Here is a 23637-nt window from a genome sequence, read left to right on the forward strand (position 1 = left end):
GTGTGTGTGTGGGGGGGGTGGTTGGGGGGGGGGGTTCATTGACTTTAGAGCCACAGCCAATCACATGTCAGACCCTCTATCCCCCCACCCCTCTCTCTCTCTTTCTTTCTTTCTCTGTAAAACTCTTGCGTAACAACCGGTGGGTTTAATCTTTGTCCCACCTTCTAGCTGAAGCTTGCATGGCAGGTTAAAGTCAGCATGTTGGGCTACTGTAGTTCTTTTGTAATTCGGTAAGCTGTGGTCCCGGTGATGATGGGGGGAGGGTCTGTTTGGGTGGAGATTTGTGGGGTTAGCTCATTTGGGTGGGGGGTCTGTTTATGTTGGGTAGATTGCAGTTTCGTTGGGGGTCTGTAGGGTGTAAGGTTCAGTTCAGGTCAGTTCAGTTTTATTTTTGGAATGGTGAACATACAGTTCATACATAACACACATTTCCATACATTTCCATATTATTTTCCTACTTCTTTTGAGTGTCCGTTGCTTATGTCCTGTCCAATATCCGAAAAAGGGCCAGGGAGAAGCCATAGGCTTGTCAGGTCCTACCCCTGATGTTTGGGTGGGGGTCTGTGATGTTAAGTACTCATTAACTGAGTTTCTCTGGCACTTCATGGCAAGTGTCTATTGCAGCCCTTGTCAGCGTTTGTTTTTCTCCCTAATCTTTCAAGACCCAAAGAATATTTAGTTTCATGACGATTTGACTGCTAAGCAATATCGTAGTATTTTAAGTTTTGTGGATATTACAGTTTCACTCATAGTCTTTCACCTGTTATGTATTTTCACCCACTTTTTTTACTTAAAATTGTGAAACTGTGATGTGACAATAAAGGTAATTCTGACTCTACTGAGGATTATCAGTAAGAGCTTAAACTGTTTGATCCTGGCTTGTTTGCCTGTTTGACTATATTAACATACTAGTAATAATACTGTACAATATACATTTCTAATGCTATACTACTACTATGTACTGATAGATTGAACACACACACACACACACACACACACACACACACAACACATCACATCCTGCCGGTTTTATATATTTGGTCTCTTTCATCATCTCAATCTCCTGTCTTCAAAATAGCTAGTTTTTCCAGGTACAGGAAATGCGTGCGTGCGCGCACACACACACACACACACACACACACACACGCACACGCACACGCACACGCACACACACACGCACGCACACTCAGCCTCTCCTCATCCTTAATGCGTTCTGTAATATCTCCTGTGGCATTTCCCTGATGAAATTCTTCAACTGTAAAATGGTGGATTGGATTACCGACGTCCTGAGTGTGATGTGAGCGCACATGATGGAACGTGTCATTTCCCGCTGTTTTTGGCCTTGCGATGCATCACTGCATGGTGGAGTTATTCCTCAGTTGCACCTACTGTATGCAGTGAAGCCAGCAGGGCCTTCTATATAGTAGTAGTGCAGTAAATACCAGCGATACCAAATGAGCAGCGACATTCATCTCTCTGTCCACACCGCTGGCCACCTGACAAATCATCACATTTAGCAATCAGCTGCAATGGCAGCGAAGGATTTGATTCCAAACCGTCAACTATGAACTCCCTCGGTCAGTTAGGAGTGCAGACTCAATCTCACATGTTCTGCCGCAGTCTGAAAATTCCCCCCCTTTTCTCTTTTAAAAGCACTCTTTTATTCATATCAGTAGGCTACTTGTTACCTATTTATGCTACCCAGATGTATGCTAACTACTTTTACCGTCTTATACTTGGATGGCACTTACACCCGCCTTCTATTGAGAGCGCAAAATCTCTCTTGGAAGAGCCACCCATCGACTAATCTAATATACGGAAATCTTCCCCGTGTTTCTTCACTAGTCCGATCCAGAAGAACACAGTTTGCCGGCCACTGCCACAGAGCTGACAATGAGGTTATCTTCCCTTCTTCTCTGGAGTCCTGCCTCAAAGCAGACCAGAGGTAGAAAACTGTCGTTCCCTGATGCCATCATCGCTATAGGGAGTCACTTCGCTGTGCATCAGTAAGAACTGGGGATGGCAATGATCACCACGGTCGAAAGATTATGATAACTTATACCCTATACGTACGTACTCTATACTTCAGGTCCGCTGACTTCAAAAGTATCGTCATACATCACATTCCGTGCTCATTTTCACCGGATGTTGGCCTACTATTTAATACAGTACTTGCTCCCACAGGGGACGTTGGGTCTCAGCTCAACCCAGCTGGTCGCTGCTCAAGTTCACTTCGACCAGTCAGGCTTGGAATCGAACCCGAACGACAAGATCAAATATAATGTTCACGCACAGTATTTAAAGTCAGCTATATGATGCCCCAAATATGTGCGTTTATATACATCATCGTACCCGGAAGTTGTGCGGGAATGCCTGAGTGTCCAAAAACAACTTTCTGGCCTTAACAGTTCATACATCCAAGCAGAAAAGTCTCTGATTGTATTAGACAATGTTAAACTCACCGACATTGCAGCTGTACGGAAAACTTGAATTATTGTCTTTCTAGCCGCTACACAAAGTGTTTGTTTCATAAAAATCCACCATAGACATGTTTGCAGCTCCTTTCTGTCAAGAAATTCCATACAGGTGATTATCTTTCTAAATGTCAGCGTTTGTAAGCGCTTGTTTTCAATCCAGTATCCAGTAACTAAAGTTTTGGACGTTTTTTCATTGCGAGCTAGTGTTTCACCATTCAGATTTTTGTATACTATACTTAGTAATCCATAAAGACTGAGTTCCTGTGGAATTACTGGCTCGGGGGTGTGGTGTGGTGTGGTGTGTGTGAATGAATGAATGAATGTGCATGTTGTAATGTACCTCTACAGCACCACACTTTCAGGCCTATAAAGCATTTAAAACTTGCTGTTCGTCAACGGGGCATCTGTCCCACCCTGTGTGTGTTTGTGTGTTTGTGTGTGTGTGTGTGTGTGTGTGTGTGTGTGTGTGTGTGTGTGTGTGTGTGTGTGTGTGTGTGTGTGTGTGTGTGTGTGTGTGTGTGTGTGTGTGTGTGTGTGTGTGTGTGTGTGTGTGTGTGTGTGTGTGTGTGTGTGTGTGTGTGTGCGTGCGTGCGTGCGTGCGTGCGTGCGTGCGCGCGCGCGCGCGCTGCGCGCGCGTGCGTGCGTGCATTATCCAGAGGTGTGTTATAACTAGTACAATAATGGCCTCATAGTCATAAGGACATCGTTTCTACTTTGTGTGCGTGCGAAATAAAGACATATCTGCTCATTTCATTTAGTGTTTCGATTAAGTGAATTGTCAAATCCTCATTCATTTAATGAAGCATGAAAGAGATTGGCTCATTGCAAACTGCAACAGACAAGAACACGTCGTCGGGTTTAGAACGAGACGTACATGTCTGTGGTGACATACCGGTCCCGGTCCTAATTTAACCCATTCTGAACGGGAACCCATTTTGGTGTTAGCATCATGTCGTGCTTTAGCTATTTAAAAATAGCAGATCTACAAGCTCATATCGCGCCACCGAGTGGCGCGATACGAGCTTGTAGGTCTGCTATTTTTTGAAAAATCGAAGAACGACTGACATTTTTCAGAATCTGATCTCAGGTCAGAATGGGTTCATCAGACCAGTGTGTGTCCATGTGGAAACCTCGTATATGAATCTGATCTCAGGTCAGAATTGGTTAAAAGAGATTTCATGGCCATCTAGTCTAGTCTGTAACAGTTCTCCACGGGCCACTCGCACTCATGTGTAGTTAGGGGTAGAGTGGCCGGGGAGAGGAATTCAAAGACAGAACTGAAGTAATTGTTTTCGGACCGATTATAAGTCGGTGTGTGTCCAGCTTAGCCAAAATCCTTGATGTAGTCGTGGACTCAGGCCTGCATTTTAACAGCCACATTAATTAACACTATTACAAAGTCAGCCCTATGTCACATTTAAGAATATATCATGGATTAAAAGACTAGCAGGATTTAGAAAAGCTTGTCCGTGCATTCACCATTCATCTTTAGGCTGTACTTTTAACGGTGTCTTTACTGTTCTCCCTAAAAAAAAGAATTGATCAGATTCGACTGCACTTCGTAATGCTGCCTCTCTCTCTCTCTCTCTCTCTCTCTGCTTACTAATTAATACCAAGACAGTGGAGTGTATCAATTCTTATTGTATTTACTCTTGGCTCCCTGCGTGTCAAAGAATTGATTTAAGAATCTTGGTTGGTTTATAAAGCATTGAATGGTTTAGGGCCAAAATACATTTGTGATCTTGTGCATTGACATGGAAAAGTTTGAGAAAACCACGTGCACTGTCTGCTATCGCCTTCCTGATTGTAGCAGCGCAAACACGTGTGCATGTACTGCATGTCATTTTGTATTTAGGCATTCTAGTTTAAGGTATTTTTGTGTTTACATTTAATGTCTGATTCTTCTCGATAAGTTCTCGATAAGCCTTTTGGCTTTTAACTTCTCCTGCACAATATTAATATGTATGTAATTTTCTCCTGTTTTTAACCTTTTTATGTGCGGATAAATAAAACCTAAAAACCTTGTTGGCTGGGTTGGTTTTCTGACTGAGTTCAAGGTTCTTTATTATTTGTCTCCCGAGGAAGACATTTGTCTTAGACAAAGGGCAAGCGTAGCCCTTATGTCCATGTCGCCGCAGTGCAGCGCCAAATACATCTTTCTTGCATCATAGAAAAAGAAAACATAGAGGGGGGGGGGGGGGGGGGGGGTAAGATGATAATACTCGGCTGTGCAGGCACGTTTCTGGGTGGGGGTGGCGGGGGCTTGGGCGACTAATTTATAAATTGACGAGGCATTCAATAAAACGTGTTATTTATTTATATATTTTAACTTTAAATTAACTTCATTAGAGCTTGACAAACTTTCATATTGACAATCGTGTGCAGTGACGCCACTGACGCCATGAGAACAAAAGACAGATTAAAACAAAAGAAGTCACACGTTGAGCACTGCAGGGACACAGACGTGACAGAACGGTGGTGAGAACAAGGTGACAAACGGGTGATTTGAAACGTGTCGGGAAGCGAAAAAAGACCTGCTAAGATAAGATGTTAAAGATAGAGTGACGTGATTCTTCCCCCCTAAAACATGATCGTGTGCTATGATTATACTAGGAGGAAGATTTCTATCAAAAAAGTGTACAGAAAGTGTTAAAATCATGTTTTTATGTGGCCACACCCACCATAGGTCATTAAGTTTTCACCTTAGCACCTTGGCCTCACCCACAGCTGTGTGTTATGACAATGGGGGAGGGGTTAGGGTTATGATGTCACAAAAATGGTGTATTTTCGATTGGGTCTTTTGACTCAAAGGCTTTCAGGAAGAAACCTAAAATACACAGGGAAGACATTTGAATATTATAACCACACCTGATTAGTATTAGACGAGAGTAATGTTAACTCCAACAAGACACATACAAAACAGAAAAAGTACAAAAATCATGGCACTCCATCTTTAACAACCTGTGAACGGGTGGGGGTGTGCGCGCGTGTGTGTGTGTGTGTGTGGGGGGGGGGTGTTAGGGCGGTGAGTGAGAGTTTATCTTAGCAAACAATCTTTTTGGGGGCGGAATTCTGTCTCTAATGTTGTTATAAATACCAAACAAGGAGGTGGTTGTGTCTCCGCATTGAGGTCTAAGCATGGACAAAGACGGCAGTATTCAATCGCCACTCTCATGGCCGGCGTCTCTCTCTCTCTCTCTCTCCCCCTCCCTCCTACCCGCCATTCATCCCTCCTGTTGGAGTTTCCATCCGTCCCTCAGCCATTTAGATTTAACTGCTACAGTATAGTTTTAATAATATCGCCCTGCTCTCTTATTAGGAACCAAATAAAATGGCCTCCTGTTACAAACTGTGACGTCAAACACAAAAGTGGACTTTTCCAGGTTGCCCATGGGAGGGGTTTTAGGGAGGGCTGAAAGGAGGAACTTGTCTAGTGGTCAATGTTGTTCTGTGTTCTGGCCTGCGTACAGATGTTGTCTATTTGGGATGCTGGGGCAAAAAAGAGCTACTAATAGGTTGGTTGGCAGAGGCTAGACGTCCAGAGGGTTTCTCTCTCTCTGGCTGAATCGGTTCTCTGTGGAACCGGAATGGAAAGATAAACAGGGAACTTGTCAGACGGAACAGTCGGTATCTTTGTGACTTTTTTGTGAATCCACTTTGTGAATACAGACAGACGCGTGCCCCAGTTATATAGTCTCGTTCAGATTATATCTCTCTATTAGGGGTGCAACAGTTAATCTTGTTTTAATAAAAATAAATTTCCCCTAAAGCGGAAATACCACATGCCTATATATGTAGTTGGTGACTTTTGGAAATATGAGTCAAATGGCACCAATGGGACTGAGAAGAGAAGCTACACCCTGAAGCCTATAGACATGGGGTCGCCGTCATGTTGAAAGTGGTACCAGAGGTACCACTAACCATGATGTACTGACCACCACTAACCATGATGTACTGACCACCACTAACCATGATGTACTGACCACCACTAACCATGATGTACTGACCACCACTAACCATGATGTACTGACCCAGACCACCAGCACGGTTTGGTTTATAAGGACCTGCTGACATATATCTGATGCATTTCTCTCCTCCTCTTCTCTCCTCCTCTCCTCTCCCCTTCTTCTCTTCCTGCAGTTTCGGTAAGCGCTCAGCGGGCAGTCTGCGACGCGGATGTGAGTGCATAGTTCTGGAACCATCTGAAATGATTGTGGTGAGTCCTCGGCACGCACACCTGAGCCCGCATGCATGCACGCACACCTGCACGCACACCTGCACGCACGCACACACACGCCTGCACGCACACACACAACTATGTACTGTAAACCACACAACGTTTATTTCATGCCTTTACACAATATCCTGACGCTTGGTCCTGGTTCACTAAAGCCCACCTCTACAAACACCTAAAATCATGCCACCCCGGCTTAGCCCGTATCCCTAAACTCTTTTGCCATGTTTTTACTATTTTGAAAAACATTTTAAAATGGTTCAAATAGCCGATCTACAAGCTCATAACATGTCGATAGTAGATGAGCAGGTTGAACTATTTCAAAATGTTTTTCAAAATACCGTAGTAAAATATGGCTAATACGTTTAGGGATTAAGAGGTAAGGTACATATGGCAAGATAGGGCCCACAATCTCCATTCCCTGCCATTCCAACACTTTCCTGTACTTTTCCTGCATTTTGTCTTTAAAATATCTATTTTCCCAAAGTTATTTTACAGCCTAGCTAATTCTTCTCTTTTGTCACTGAAAACAAGTGTCCCTTTTCATCACTTCTTTTCACTGTAAAAATAGAATCTGAATAGCATTTATATAACAACACCCTTGCAAATGCCCTCCTTTCTCGCTGACAATGTTCCGACATTTTACTGACAGTCTTGTCAGCCTGACGTTCTCAAATGGCACATCTGTATGTTGTAACGTCTGTGTGAACCTCTCCTCTCCTCACCTCCTCCTCCCGCAGTAGCAGTTTCTTGGTTTCACTCCTCCAGATGTTAACGGCTCTAAACCAGCCTGTAATTATTATATTCCCCCCCCCCCCCCCCCACACACACACACACACACACACACACACACCCACACACACACACACACACAAACACACACACGTTGTACGTTACACACATGCATTTGACTGAGATTTGCAATTAGAAGCAAACACTCTCACACTACTCTCCTGCCGTTGTCATGGCAGCAGCTGGTATGAGAGAGAGAGGTGTGTGTGTGTGTGTGTGTGTGTGTGTGTGTGTGTGTGTGTGTGTGGGGTGTGTGTGTGTGTGTGGGGTGTAATCCCAAAGTCGGAGTGTGGTGAAGTGACAACCCACAGCCTAGATATGAAGAGGAGGAGGAGGAAGAGAGAGCTAGAGAGAGAGAGAGAAGACAGGAATGCTTGCCAACTGTAAAGCGTCTTAACCCATTTAGGCCCGACGTCGAAATGTAAAAAATGTCTTCGAAATCCTGACAGTTTTCTGATAAAACCTTATGTTTCTGTATCGGTGGTTCTCAAAAAAGGCACATTTTCACGATAAAAAAAATTAAAAGCAGATCTACAAGTTCATAGCGCAAGTATAACATAATGCTTAAACACCAAAAGGAGTTCCCGCCCAAAATGGGTTAAATTCATCATTCCGTGACGTGCCTTAATCCACAGAGCAGCAGAACACAACGGAACAGCTGATTACAGCAATACTCTCTCTGTCTGTGACTGCCTCGCACGCTCGGGCTCACTCTGTCTCTCCCTCTCTCGCTACTGTATATCTAGCTTCTATTCCCTTAAAACTCAACTTACTCGATGCTACGATGGCGTCGCTTGCCGACAACAACGGGCACATCACCCGGCGAACACATAGTGTCACATAGTTTTCGGCAAGTGGCGCCGCCGCACGCCGATGGGGCATCAATAAATAAGGTGTTAAGTGTGTGTGTGTGTGTGTGTGTGTGTGTGTGTGTGCGCGTATACGTTCTCGGTGTTGACGTAGTCGACACAGCCCACTCTCTTCTATTTTTACGCATGCAGTGAGAGAGAGGAGAGAGAGAGCAAAGGGGAGGGAGGGGGGCTGAAAATAAAGAAGAGACATTGACTTCTCCCTCTCCCTCTCTCTCCCTCTCTCTCCCTCCCTCTCAGGTGGACTATATGGACGAGAATGAGGAGTACTTCCAGAGACAGGCCTCGCACAGACAGTCGCGCCGTCGCTTCCGCAAGATCAACCAGAAGGGAGAGCGGCAGACCATCATCGACACGGTGGACCCCTACCCGGCCGGCAAGCCCCCCGTCGCCCGCGGTTACCACACGGTGAGTTCCTTGCATGCGTGCCACTGTTGTTATGAAACGGAACGGCCCGCCGCCGGCCATGCTACGCTGCGCTGCTGCTGCCAGGTTGTTAGCGCTGGTGCTGGTGTGCCCGCCTGGGCAGTGTGCGCTGGTTGTTAGCGCTGGTGTTGGTGTGCCCGCCCGGGCAGTGTGCGCTGGTTGTTAGCACTGGTGTTGGCGTGCCCGCCCGGGCCATGTGCGCTGGTTGTTAGCGTTGGTGTTGGTGTGCCCGCCCGGGCAGTGTGCGCTGGTTGTTAGCGTTGGTGTTGGTGTGCCCGCCCGGGCAGTGTGCGCTGGTTGTTAGCACTGGTGCTGGTGTGTGCCCGCCCGGGCCATGTGTGTTGTCGGTTTTGTGGGAATCGGCGGCTTGGTTGAAGCACGTTGAGTTGAGTTGAGGTGAGCAGCTGTGTCGCTGTGGGGTGAACCTGGCTAACGAGAGGCCATTCTTTACACATGAACGACTGCAATAACCTGCTAATATACAAAATGCATAAATCACCTGTCATGCTGTAATGACTGGAAATGAGTTCATTTACCGTACAGTATTATTATTTTTTGAGTGGTGCAACCACTCCAAAGAACAGCAATGTCCTAACCTATGTGACTATGTTTAGAGTACCAGTAGGGGTGTGATTTTCTTTTAACACTAATGAAAATAATAGCGATGATAATAATAACAACTTTAATGAGTGGCATTAATGTTGGTTGTAAAGTTATGGACAGTTATAAATTATAATAGACCCTAACCTAACCCTATCATGTTTATATGACGGTGTGTGTTTTGCGTGTCCGTTTCTGCATAATTAATTCAATGTGCTGTCAAAATCAACACTGGTTGGCTCCTATGAGTGTACCCCTCATGCTGCTCCTGTGTTCCTCTACGTCATGATGTCACCTCATGGTTCCTCTACGTCATGATGTCACCTCATGGTTCCTCTACGTCATGATGTCACCTCATGGTTCCTCTACGTCATGATGTCACCTCATGGTTCCTCTACGTCATGATGTCACCTCATGGTTCCTCTACGTCATGATGTCACCTCATGGTTCCTCTACGTCATGATGTCACCTCATGGTTCCTCTACGTCATGATGTCACCTCATGGTTCCTCTACGTCATGATGTCACCTCATGGTTCCTCTACGTCATGATGTCACCTCATGGTTCCTCTACGTCATGATGTCACCTCATGGTTCCTCTACGTCATGATGTCACCTCATGGTTCCTCTACGTCATGATGTCACCTCATGGTTCCTCTACGTCATGATGTCACCTCATGGTTCCTCTACATCATGATGTCACCGTGACCTCATGGTTCCTCTACGTCATGATGTCACCTCACGTGTTCACAAAGCAAAGACCCAGCGGCGTGCTCTCTTGCTCGCGCATGCATTTCGCCCGCCTGCAGTGCCAGCTTTGACCGGTAGGGGGCCCAGCGGCGGGCGTCAACATTGGCAAGCCGATCATGGGTGCTGCTTGGATAATAATAGGTGTGGCTTTTTGGTGATGGCTCTGTCCCCTGTCCTGCTGACAGAGAGCATTGTGTCGTGTTGTGTTGTGGGTTTGTATGTGCTGTCGGAGGCTTTGTGTGTTGTGTTGTGTTTGGTGGGTTTGTATGTGCTGTCGGAGGTTTTGTGTTGTGTTGTGCGTTTGTATGTGCTGTCGGAGGTTTTGTGTTGTGTTGTGGGTTTGTATGTGCTGTCGGAGGCTTTGTGTGTTGTGTTGTGTTGTGTTGTGGGTTTGTGTGTGCTGTCGGAGGCATTGTGTGTTGTGTTGTGTTTGGTGGGTTTGTACTGTATGTGAACTGCCGGTAAACTCCAAGGCTGCTGCTTTGGCCCCTCTGTGTTGTCTGTGTTGTCCCACGTGTTACCGTGGTTCAGTGTTGATTTTGTCGACTGAAACTATGAAAAATGAAAGATGTCCGTCCTTTTTCCACTGAGGAAAACCCAAATAAAATCAAAGCTATGATGACTAAACAATTTTGTCAACACATTAAATGTTAACTAAAATGTTAGGGAGTATAACTAACCATGTTGTGCTCTGGAAATAGCAGATCTACACGCTCGCAACGCGTCGCAGCGCAACACGCTGTGAGAGATGTTCTGTTCATGATCCGTTCTTGATCATCTGTTCCTGAGAGATTTACCGTGGCCTAATGCAGTGGTTCCCAAAGTGGGGTCCGGGGACCCCCAGGGGTCCTTGAGGGAGTTCCAGGGGGTCCCCAGCTAAATGATAGTTTGGAACCAAATGGACCCTTATGGGTCTGTAACTCTGATTGATTGATTGAAGTATTTATTAACAGTAAATTTACTAAATTAAAGTACATTTCATTCACAACGCATTACAAAACTTGTGTTTTGTTCACAGCAGTTTTTAAACATGTGGTGTTTATGTGGCCTTTTCTATTAGAATTATTTCACAGAATGGTGTTTGTAACAATTATTACCTGCCCTGTTCCCGTGTCGGTCGGTCACGTGACGTGACGTGACGTGACGTGACGTGACGTGACCCACATACCATATAAGGGAGGCCGTCATTAATATCATTGATTGCGTCACCTGGTGAAGGAAGGCCAGCTATGGGCGAAACGGTCTATGAACGTCTCAATGTCGGTGTTTTAAATATATAAAACACTGTGGAGCTGAGCTGTGTGCGTGGACCTCTCTCTCTTTTACATTGTGCAGCAGCACACCTGACAAAAGAACATCGATTAAATACAATTGTTGAAATGCAATGCATTTGTATCGTGTATGTGACTTTAATAATGGTCCCGAAAGTACATCAAGATAGGTAGGAGATGTTGGTTGGCCCCTTGGGGTATGTTTTCATATTTTCTCATTTATTTGGCTCCGTTTGAAGAAGGTTTGGACACCCCTGCTGCTGTATGCTGTACTGCCTGTTGTGTGTGTTGTTGTTGTGTTGTTGGTTGACTCATGCACGGATGGCAGCTTCCAGTTTCCCCAAGGCTGCTGGTGTGTGATCTGACTCCAGATCCACTGTTGTGTCGCTAACACTGCTGCTGTTTAACCCAGTCCATCCCATCTATAATATAATGAGCCCTGTCTGTCTCACACCCACGCCATCTCAACAACGTACTTCTTCCCACGTTGATTTGCATTCTTATTGTTGCTTTCAAAGCGCTTGTTGTCGATGCAGTGTTTCACATGATAACGACGTGGCGTCGAAGTGTGTGTTTGGAATAACGGCCTTTTTCTTTTTGAGCCTTTGAGGTATTATACAAGTCTTAAAAGTACTTAAATGATCACTTCACTGTCATCTGGGGACCCCCCCCCCCTAAAAAAAAAGAAAGAAAATCATGTGGGGTCCCGACCCACATGTTGAGAACCACTGGTCTAGAGGGGTGGGTGCTGGTCTAGAGGGGTGGGTGCTGGTCTAGAGGGGTGGGTGCTGGTCTAGAGGGGTGGGTGCTGGTCTAGAGGGGTGGGGTGCTGGTCTAGAGGGGTGGGGTGCTGGTCTAGAGGGGTGGGTGCTGGTCTAGAGGGGTGGGTGCTGGTCTAGAGGGGTGGGTGCTGGTCTAGAGGGGTGGGTGCTGGTCTAGAGGGGTGGGTGCTGGTCTAGAGGGGTGGGTGCTGGTCTAGAGGGGTGGGTGCTGGTCTAGAGGGGTGGGTGCTGGTCTAGAGGGGTGGGTGCTGGTCTAGAGGGGTGGGGGCTGGTCTAGAGGGGTGGATGCTGGTCTAGAGGGGTGGGTGCTGGTCTAGAGGGGTGGGTGCTGGTCTAGAGGGGTGGGTGCTGGTCTAGAGGGGTGGGTGCTGGTCTAGAGGGGTGGGTGCTGGTCTAGAGGGGTGGGTGCTGGTCTAGAGGGGTGGGGGCTGGTCTAGAGGGGTGGATGCTGGTCTAGAGGGGTGGGTGCTGGTCTAGAGGGGTGGGGGCTGGTCTAGAGGGGTGGGTGCTGGTCTAGAGGGGTGGGGGCTGGTCTAGAGGGGTGGGTGCTGGTCTAGAGGGGTGGGTGCTGGTCTAGAGGGGTGGGTGCTGGTCTAGAGGGGTGGGTGCTGGTCTAGAGGGGTGGGTGCTGGTCTAGAGGGGTGGGGGCTGGTCTAGGGGGATGGATGCTGGTCTAGGGGGGTGGGTGCTGGTCTAGAGGGGTGGGTGCTGGTCTAGAGGGGTGGGTGCTGGTCTAGAGGGGTGGGTGCTGGTCTAGAGGGGTGGGTGCTGGTCTAGAGGGGTGGGTGCTGGTCTAGAGGGGTGGGGGCTGGTCTAGAGGGGTGGGGGCTGGTCTAGAGGGGTGGGGTGCTGGTCTGGAGGGGTGGGTGCTGGTCTAGAGGGGTGGGTGCTGGTCTAGAGGGGTGGGTGCTGGTCTAGAGGGGTGGGTGCTGGTCTAGAGGGGTGGGTGCTGGTCTAGAGGGGTGGGTGCTGGTCTAGAGGGGTGGGTGCTGGTCTAGAGGGGTGGGTGCTGGTCTAGAGGGGTGGGTGCTGGTCGAAAACATGCGGTGGTATCCTATAGGTTCACCGCTCTGAGTGCCCGCCCCCCTGCCCCCGTGCAGAGTAAAAAAAGTAAAAAAAGTTAAAAAAAGTTAAAAACTTTGAGTACTTTTTCCACCACTGCTCTGTGGTAGGTAGAGGAACTCTCACAGTAACCCAGCATGCATTGCACTCTGTTCATTCCTCTCATTCTAGTGGTTCTCAGGGGATCTGCTGTTGGAACGCCATCACACAACCAACCAAAACACCCTCTGCTCTCTGAAAGTTGACACACGCACGCACACACACACGCACGCACATGCACGGCATGCACAAATATTTCCTCAGCTCTTCTGATCTATATTTAGACTCTTCTGCTTTTTAGAAGACAGCGTGTTGAACTTTCTCATGGTCTGCATCTATCTATATCTATCTATCTATCTATCTATCTATCTATCTATCTATCTATCTATCTATCTATCTATCTATCTATCTATCTATCTATCTATCTATCTATCTATCTATCTATCTATCTATAGTATCTATCTATCTACAAACGTGTGTGTGTGTGTGTGTGTGTGTGTGTGTGTGTGTGTGTGTGTGTGTGTGTGTTAGTCTGTCTGTGTTAGTCTGTCTGTGTTAGTCTGTCTGTGTTAGTCTGTGTGCCACGCACGCGTACGCACACACCTCCACTGGGAAAGGACTGAGTGGATGCCATGGCAACCAGCAGTCTCAAATGGATTTGTATTGAGCATCACTTAGAAATACAGTGAGAGAGGTGGGAGGGGGCGAGAGATACAGGAAGACAGGAAGGGGACAGAGAGAGAGAGAGAGAGAGAGACAGAGAGCTACTGGGTGTAGCTGGATTGTGAGCAGCTGATCTGTGGTGTTTCATCACCATATCTTCCTCGCACCTGTTTATTCAGCACACTCGCTCTCTCTTCTCTTCTGTTCTGTTTTCCTCCGACAAACTCATATTTATTAACTCGTAACCAACTGCTACGACTCAAACAAGGAAAGCCTCTGTCATTTTAGATTTTTGTGTTTGCTATTCACAAACAGCAGATACACAAGCTCACAGCACATCACTGCATGCCACGCTACTTAAATGTACAGTACATCTGCTATTTGATGTACAAGTACACCCCCTGGACATCACACGAGTATGCCGCAGGGACTTAATTACCCCCAATTCAACCCTTGATGCTGAGTGCCAAGCAGGGAGGCCTGAATTAAAAACAAAATCCATTAAGACATCAAAGAAACATCAAAGAAGTTCCATACATTTGAAAACAAATGTTTTCACGTCGTGAGCTTGTAGATCTGCTATTTTCACTAGTTTGGGTCCCGCCGGGCAAACAAACAAACGTCTTATTTCTCCGCTGGAACTTTATCCAAAAGGTTTGGAAAGCACTGTTGTAGATGATTTGCCTTTTTATCGAGAGAGAAAACATGGACCACCAAACGCCAGCTGACATCAGCGAGGTCTAGTCTTTCTCGTCTCCTGTGGTTAGATTGTACAACGCCGAGCTAACCTACTAACGCTCATCTTCTCTGCTTCTTTCTCCACGGCTCTCTTCTCACCCTGTGGCTCCTAGGAATGCACTAAACCACAGGTACTGTACCTCTTAGCGCTGTGAATTCAGTGTGTGGGTGTTTGTGTGTCTCTCTATTATATTGTGTCTGTCTGTGCTAGCAAGTCTGTATCCCTGTCCGTAGTTGCTGAAAGTAGTAAGCCTTGCAGAGCCATGAGGCCCATAGGGCAGGAAGGAGCCTATCTCCTGTTTCTGTAGCGTTAGGCGGCTTCATGTACAAGTACACCCCCTGGACATGACACTAGTATGTCGCAGCGACTTACCCAATCCAACAAACAGTTGGTGAAAGATTAAAGAACAAACATCTTCCACTTGCGTCAACGGCTCACGGCTCGGAGGAACGTCTGTGCCACATTCATACACTCCCAAAACAAACCAATCTAATTTGTTGTGCTGATCAACGTCATGCTCCTGTTTACTTCCTCACACCTTATCGTGATGTTGATCTCCGAGCCGGCGGCGGAAGACCAATCAAGTTTGATTGAGGTGCGATGCCGTCCTCGCGCGGCTCAGAGATGATAAGCCAGCGATAAACATCGCTACAGCACCGCCGCTCTGGGGCTCTAAAAGTGAGGTAATGAGGACAATTTAGCCGTTTGAGCTTCATGCTATATATCTGGCGTCGATGTCACAGATAGTGGTATTGATTTGTCTTTGAGTTTATGGCAAATAACACCCAGATCATTATGTTGGGTGTGTGTGTGTTGATAGCCCTGTAGTTTTGACTAGTAGATATCACCGTAGTCCAGCAGAAAGCTCATATCTCCCTATTGTTTTGTACTTTGTTGTATGACAGACTGTCAGACTGTGTTGCAAGCTCTCAATTAATTGTGATTAATTGTGATTATTTTTCATACTCAATACCAGTGCAAACTATTAACAAGAGCTTGTGACTTAATGTAGCATCATGCCATCATCTATAATGAGGGATGTGTTGGAACGCAGGTATGCTTTTTGTCTTTTGCTGCGAAGTAACGGTTTTGGACATACAAGGCCGCTGACCAACATCAACGATAAGGTCTGCCATGTTTTTGTTTTTTTTATGCTCATATTTATGTCATTGTATGTCATTCTGATAACAAAACAACTGCACCCATAGTCTGTAAATACATCAAAGTTGCGATTATAATCCATGTGTAATGGTTAAAGCCTTGGCCTGGCAAGAGAGGTCATCAGGTGGTCCCCAACCTTCTTAAAGTGTTTTGACCCTTAACCACAACAGTCAGCAGTGATTGCTGGCCAATTCACTGCCCATCTCATTCAGGCTTCCAGCTATTGTCCTTTCTCTTATGCCAGAGCCAAAGAACACACAAGGCTGTGTTCTTTGGGGATCTTTATTCGAGGTGGTTTGTAAATTGTTTGAGCCTTCTCTGCGTCTGTGTCACTGTCCTTGTTGTTGCCGTTGAATCTGAAAAATATATTGCCTTGGTACTCACAGAGGTCTGTTACCAGAGTTTGGTGCATCATGCAAACTTTTCAATAAAACCCAGCTGGATGGAGGCGTTCCTGACCTCTGTCAGTATTCCACTCAACTTCATCACATCTAACACCGGGGCTCCACCGGGCGCGTCAGCGTCGCGTCACCGTCAGGGAATGTTCCCTTTTTAATCAATGATGGGTGGCTCCGCTGCCCGCGTTGTGTGACTGCATTACAATTGCCCCAGTTAAAAAATAAATTACGCACGCGGCGGAGACGCAACGCGCCCGGTGGAGCCCCGCCGTAAGCAGTATATTCAGAAATATTCTCTGGGGAGGGTCTACTAGCTTCTGTACAAGAGTTGTTGCAGAGAGTTGTTGCAGAGAAAATACAGCTACAATGTAAAAGGATGCATACAATTAAAAACTAAAAAGTCAGCTCCCTCTTTCTTGGGACTGTTAAACAGCCTGTATTTGTTTTGTTGAAGTTTTGTTAATGGGCTAATAATTGCATGCACATAACTCATTCAGGTTCGTACTGCAGGGAGAGAGTGTTGGCGTGATTAGGAAGAGGATTTTGGAGCTCTGACAAAAGTCATCCATAATTGAATGCGGGGGAGAAAAAAAAAGAAAACATGACTTCCCATTGAAGTCTATGGAAAACTCTCGGGTCTAATAACACAGGGAGGCGTGGCAGCGAATTTTGAGGGAGCCTAGAGAAATGAGAGGATTAAATAGTTGTGCCAAAAAAACAAAAACAAACAAACAAATAAACACTCTGGGCTTCAAACCAGAAAGTGAAGGATTACATGAGCGAGAGAGAGTTTGAAACAGATTAAAGCTTAAGGTGTAGAACCAGACAGATGTGGGGGTTGGGGGGGGGGGTGGAAAGAGACGAGGGAAAAGACAGGGAGGGAGGAGTGATGAGAGAGAAAATAAAAGCAGTCTCACCTCGGGTCCTGTGTTTAGAGCTGATGCTCTGCTTCGTGAATACAGATTAACACAATATCCTCATGAATACGACGCCGTATCACACAATGCCTTCCACGATTAGGGATGTCACCATTACAGATGTATACGTTGACGATTAATCGTCACACGAACAAGTGCGATTAACAAAGAAATACAATATTATTTTTATTACATAATGTTGGTCCTCAGGCAACTTTGGAATTCTGAGGACCTTTTCCCCCTCTAATGTTTTAATTGCAAGAATAGACGGTATATATATAGTGTCTAGTGTTTGTTCTGTGCTGCTGTATGCCTTCAGGGCCTCTCCTACGCACTCTTTTTATACCGTATGTAACTATGTATATACCGTAGGTGTGTGAAGTTTCTACTACCATAGTAGTCCACAATCTGCTGTAGAATTCACATTAGAGGTTCTTGGTAACTGCACTGTTGTGACGAAAAGAGAGCTGAGCCACAAGGCAAAGCTCTAAGTCTACTGAGCAATCTTCGTTCCTACTCTCACCTAGATGGTCATGGAAGTGTGGGTCTTGACCAAAAGAATAAGGTTGTGAATACACGCGGCCAAAATGGTGGCTGGCATCTCCCTTAGAGATGGGGTTAAAAGTTCAATCACGCAAGAGAGACTCGGAGTAGAGTCGCTGCTTCTTCGCCTGAAAAGGAGCAGGCTTAGGTGGTCCGGGGCATCTGGTCAGGATGTCCTTCGAGCGTCTCCCGAGGGAGATCCTGGTCCCACTGGGAGGAGACCCCTGGCAGACCAAGGATGAGATGGAGGCATGCATCCACTCACTGGCCTTGGAACGCCCAGGAGGAAGTTACTAATGTTGCTCTGGGGAGGGAAATCTGGAGCTCTCTGGTGGAGCTGTTGCCCCCCTGACCTGACTACGATAAGCGGTTGAAGATGGATGGATGGATTGATTGATGGTTCTTGGTAAATCAACAAGGAATGAAGTGGGAACAAAAATAAAGATAGTTAGTGCAGAAAACCGAAGTAAATAAATAGCAGCATGACAGATGGGTGGTGTCTGAAAACCCATGTATTTTCTGCACATTATTACCCAGCACGTTTAATTTGGAGAGAGACTAGTTTTCATTAGAACCAGCTGGATTGGAACGTATAGGTTGACAGAGACATTTGTTATGTCAGTTTTGACATTTCAGACTTTTGACAGGTGTCATTAATAACAATGGCACTGAGCCAATAGAATTTGGCTATGCTGACTTGGATTGCTTGCTACACGCTCAGAGATCCACGTCATCTGCCCTGCCAAGATGTTTGTACCGAGTGGGTTGTTAATTATTAGGTTTTACACAACATTATCTATACACCCTATGAAGAGTATCTGAGGCTATTCTCTCTCTCTCTCTCTCCATCTTTCCTCTCTTCATGGCATACCTTTTAGCTATATATGCTACACCTGGCCAGAGAGAGAGATAGAGACAGAGGGGCTAGACATGGGAACAAATATAAATACAATGTTTGATTCCTTCCATGATCATTGTGCGCTCATAGTGTCCTCTACTACTCTACTGTCCATATCTGATCTATATATCGGTTGAAGGTCTAGGATCTGAACAAGACTTTGATACAGAGAAAATACAGCTAAAATATAAAAGGATAATTTTCTTTTTGAGTGGTGCAACCACTCCAAGGAACAGCAATGTCCGTGTTCACCTAGCTATGTGTTCACCTATGTGACGTTAACCCACCTACCTATGTGGCCATGAGCACCAGTATGACTATGAGTAGCAGTAGGGGCGCTGTTGTTCCAGAAACAGAGAGAAAGAGAGAGAGATAGTATTAGTGCTGCACTGTTGCCTGCTAATGAGAGAGAGAGAGAGAGAGAGAGAGAGAGAGAGGAGGGGGGGGGGGGGGGGAGAGGGAGTTGCACCACTACTATCAATCATCTTAAAAAACAATCAACGGAAAATACGGAAAAGGTGGCACTCCAATCAACTTCAAAAACACAAAAAAGACAGCGAGGCTTGACGTCAGTTGCATAAAAGTACATATTTTATTTAATGATGTTTGGCCACATCTACAAAGGGTGATCAAAACTTCTACCACATTTTTTAAATACATCACCAGCTGGTGTCAAGTGCTGCTTTGTCTTTGGTTAGGGCGACCATTTCCCAGATTTCCTTTTAATTCTTTTAGGATTGTTCTGACTGTCTGCCATACATTTGATATCTCGAAATGGGACATTCTTCATAATGACTACTTTTACTTTTGGTACTTTTAAGTACGTTTTGAACAATACTTTTGTACTTTTACTCAAGTAAATGTTGAATTCCGGACTTGTAACAGATTATTTCTATGTTGCGGTATTGAAACTTTTACTTAAAGTAAAAAACGTTGAGTACTTTGTCCCCACCACTGGTTATAACGCTGAGTTCTGGTAACCCAGAACTGAGTACTTTACTTATACTTTCCAGTATTTTCTAAAAGAGCAGGTCTACAAGCTCACAACGTGTCACGACTTGTGGACCTGCTATTCTGGCTTGTATTTGAATGATGTACCTGCTAAGTAGCCTACAGTATACTACTACCTGTGTCAGACAGCCTGTTCTGTCTGAAGTAGTCTACGATAAAGAGTTGGATAAAGAGTGGCTGATGGATTCATGAAATTACATTTCAGAGGTGACGCTTACAAGGTAAATACACTAAAGTTTACCATGCATTATGCAAGTAAATATAATACAATTTGATATACAGTAATAGTATAGTGTGGGTTGATAATTAGGTATAGAGCTTATTTAAATCGGTGATCGTGCATGTGTGCGCAACATAGCCCCACTAGTGAACTCATTTTGGGGCGGGAACCCCTTTTGGTGTTAGCAGTATGTTATGCCTTAGCTATTGAAAAATAGCAGATCTACAAGCTCGTGGCGCGCTACGAGCTTGTAGGTCTGCTATTTTATAAAAATCGAAGAACCACTGACATAGAAACATAGCTTTTTCAGAAAACTGTCAGGATCTAGAAGACATTTTTTGAATCTGATCTCAGGTCAAAATGGGTTAAACGTTTGCCTGATGGGAAACTCAAAACAGTCAAGTAGAGTTCAGTGGGTACCATGGCATACAGTAGAGTTCAGTGGGTACCATGGCATACAGTAGAGTTCAGTGGGTACCATGGCATACAGTGTAAATGTGCCGTAAGGGTGCATTCAAGAATGATTCTCAAATGCAATCAAAAAAGGCCACAGGTCCAACCCCACAGCAGCAGTCAGTCAGTCTTGAGACCAAGGAAAGGGTGTGTGCGTTTGTTGAGGCCCAGCTCTATGTCTTGGCTGAGGTCTGACATATTGTTTTCAGACCAAACCTTTCCTTCCCCTTTCCCTCTGCATTGTTCTGGTGATCCGCACGTATTTGTTTACTGTAGGTAGGAAATCCTCTTCCTGGTATAGGGTGTTGAACACTGTAGCCCTTTCCTCTGGCTGGCCCGGCCCGTATCACTGAGTTCCCAGCCTGTACCACAGCGGCAGGATCTACTAAACTGCACTGGTCTTGCATCAGAAGTTGGGAATCAGGGTTTCAGGACCGATAACGGTGTACTGTTTTTTACTCTGAATTCATATTAGTTGTAAAGTTGTAAATCAGTTTTTCAACATGTTAGATAGATTATTCTTCCCTCATAGAAGGACCCATTTCAGCTTCACGAGACACCACTGTTGCAATGTTTTTGTAAGCCTGTTTCAGAAGTGCTTTATCAGTAACGGTTATTAGCTCAGGATAGTATTTTTTTTATACGGTCTGTTTATGCTCAGGATGAACTAAAAATGATGGATGGTGTTTTGGACTCCTTTTGTGTAGTCTGAACAATCAACACGGATGTTAATATCGCTGTCAAACTTTAAAGAGATTTAGTTTAAATTTGTTTTGTTGCTGTGATTGAGTCGCTTGGAGCGTGTCGCTACGTTTCAGATTATTGTTCTTTTTGTTACATGTGTGCTGTGCACGCGTACAGTACATGTGCGCTGTGCACGCGTACATGCACGCTGTGCACGCTTACATGCACGCTGTGGCACGCGTACATGCGTGCTCATGTCAGGCTGTGTGCAGAGCAGTAACGAGCTTTTTATGGTCCTACTGTTACGCACCGTCAAGTAAACGCTCAGACTGTCACACAGACCTGTCCGTCCCATAATGCTGCTGGGAACACTTGAAGTCATGTTGGGTTTAACCCCACACTCCCCCCATAACCCCTTAATACCCCCCTCCCCCACCCCACCCTCAGCAATGACATACTCTGCTCATATCAACTCTACAAGCATTGTTATATTCTACTCGTATGAACTGCACTCAGTGTGATATTCAGCTCATATAAAATCTAAACTACAGCTGTTGTAAATAATGTTCAGTTAATATAAACTAACAGTCAGTGTAATATTCAGTTCATATGAATATGAACATATGAATATGAACTCATATAAAATCATTGAGATATTCTATTAATATATACTAGTTGTGTCATATTTTGTTCATAGTGTAGTTGTAGGTGCTCTAGTCTAGATTCAGACACCTATACTGTATGAGATCTTTTTTAATTTTTTAATTTTTTTAGCAATAATAATTGTGCAGCACTAGTTGGCTGTCCAATTCATTTGAGTTACTCTTATGTTTTTGCTACAATTAGAGAGACTTTAAGAGAGGTTTAAGTCATGAAGCACTTTGATGTTGTCAGTTTATTAAATCTAAAGCCATACTGTAGTAGTTGGCTCCATTCAGCAACTACAGACTAAAGAAGATACTTATTTTCATGGAGAAAATAAGAATCGGGTGAGAATCTCAATTCATGTGGAGGAAAATCGAGATTCACATTTGAGCAACAATTGTGCAGCCCTAACACTGTCCACTCTGTGTAATATTCTGTTCACATTACCTCTATAGTCAATGTGTTATAAATCAGCCATTACACTGACACAGACCTCATAGAGATAATAAGACCGCCTGCTATCATTACATGTATTATTTGTGTGTGTGTGTGTGTGTGTGTGTGTGTGTGTGTGGTGTGTGTGTGGTGTGTGTGTGTGTGTGTGTGTGTGTGTGTGTGTGTGTAAGCACTTACGCTATTCCCTGCAGGCGTGACCCGGTTGCTATGGTGATGTAATGACGCGCCCCTCTCTCTCCACCCGATGATTGTTGCCATGGTTAATGAGGGGGGGGGGGGGGGGGGGGGGGGGGGGGGCGTGCACCTGAGCTTTTTTGTTTTGATGCATTACATCATCGTTGGGGGAGGAGGTGATGTCATAGTGATCATAGTGCATCATCTTTCTCTCTCTATCTCTCCCTTCATGGCCACAGATGCTATAGTAGTATTGATAATCATAATCATAATAATACTCATAATCATCATAAACATCATAGTCATAATACTTGGATTAGTAAACATATTTATTTTAATTTGTTTTCCAGTTTGGCTAAATCGTATTCGAAATGATGTTCAGTGATTGATTTGATATTTGAAGCTGTAGGTTATTTAGCAGTAAATGGGCTATAAACAAAATAAGCTTTAGCTTCAGCGCTCAGAAACCGTTTCTAAAGTGCCTTATTTACATGTACTGTACTACACTGTTTGTTAAAGAAATGACTGAAATAAACGAATTACTAAACTAATCATAATAATCATAATAAAACAACCACTGTGATCCCTATTTTGGGCAAACAAATAGACATTTTCCTGAACAATTTTCATTTTTTTAAAATAGCAAAGACAGGCACACTACTAGCCAACAACGTGTCACATTGGGGTCAGCAATTTTTTGTTGGCAAAAAAGACATACGCCTGGATGACAATAATAATAAATAATACTAAGAAACTTTATTGATCCAACAATTTATTTAAATCAGTGCGGAGATGCAAATAAAATGCAAGGAGTATTATTATACTGGTGGTAGCTAATTAGCAGAGAGCTGCTGGGACTGATCCTAAAGCTGTTGTTGACTGTTTGAGTTGGCATTTAAGACTCATTGTCGTCTGTCCAGTCTTTGTCATTCAGATCAGCTCTGCTCGCATATCAGCCACACACACACACACACACACACACACACACACACACACACACACACACACACACACACACACACACACATTCACCTTTGTCTCTCAACGCTGAGTGCAACATAATGAGGTGATGCTGCGGTTATAGTGCTGTGTGTTTGCGTGTGTGTGCGTGTGTGCGTGCATGCACACTTGTATTACGATACCTGTGAGGTATACAAGTCAGTTACTCCAGAGTCCAGACTAGTACAATTTGAGGTCTAGACATGTTCCTGCATGGTCATCATCATAGGTGCTGGAGAGGGAGTCATTTGGGTCTGAATGAACATAATATTACACAGAGTGGACTAGGGCTTTGCCTGGTTTATAATTACCGAAAATAGCAGATCTGCAAGCTCTTCTTGTATGCCATTTTCAACTTTATGGCTGAAAGTAGATC

General features: G+C 45.0%; 1 protein-coding gene across 8 annotated transcripts in view; it reads left to right on the top strand.

Annotated features, from left to right (window-relative positions):
• Positions 1-23637, top strand: part of rapgef2b (Rap guanine nucleotide exchange factor 2b) — a 139348-nt gene that overhangs the window by 63418 nt on the left and 52293 nt on the right. For all 8 annotated transcript variants that reach the window (XM_083785247.1, XM_083785242.1, XM_083785243.1 and 5 more), the window contains 2 exons: positions 6618-6693; positions 8613-8780. In XM_083785247.1, coding sequence (XP_083641373.1) covers positions 6618-6693; positions 8613-8780 — 244 coding nt within the window. The remainder of the gene's footprint in view (positions 1-6617; positions 6694-8612; positions 8781-23637) is intronic.

Source organism: Protomyctophum parallelum (assembly GCF_964188405.1).
Source record: "Protomyctophum parallelum genome assembly, chromosome: 16".
NCBI lineage: Eukaryota > Metazoa > Chordata > Actinopteri > Myctophiformes > Myctophidae > Protomyctophum > Protomyctophum parallelum.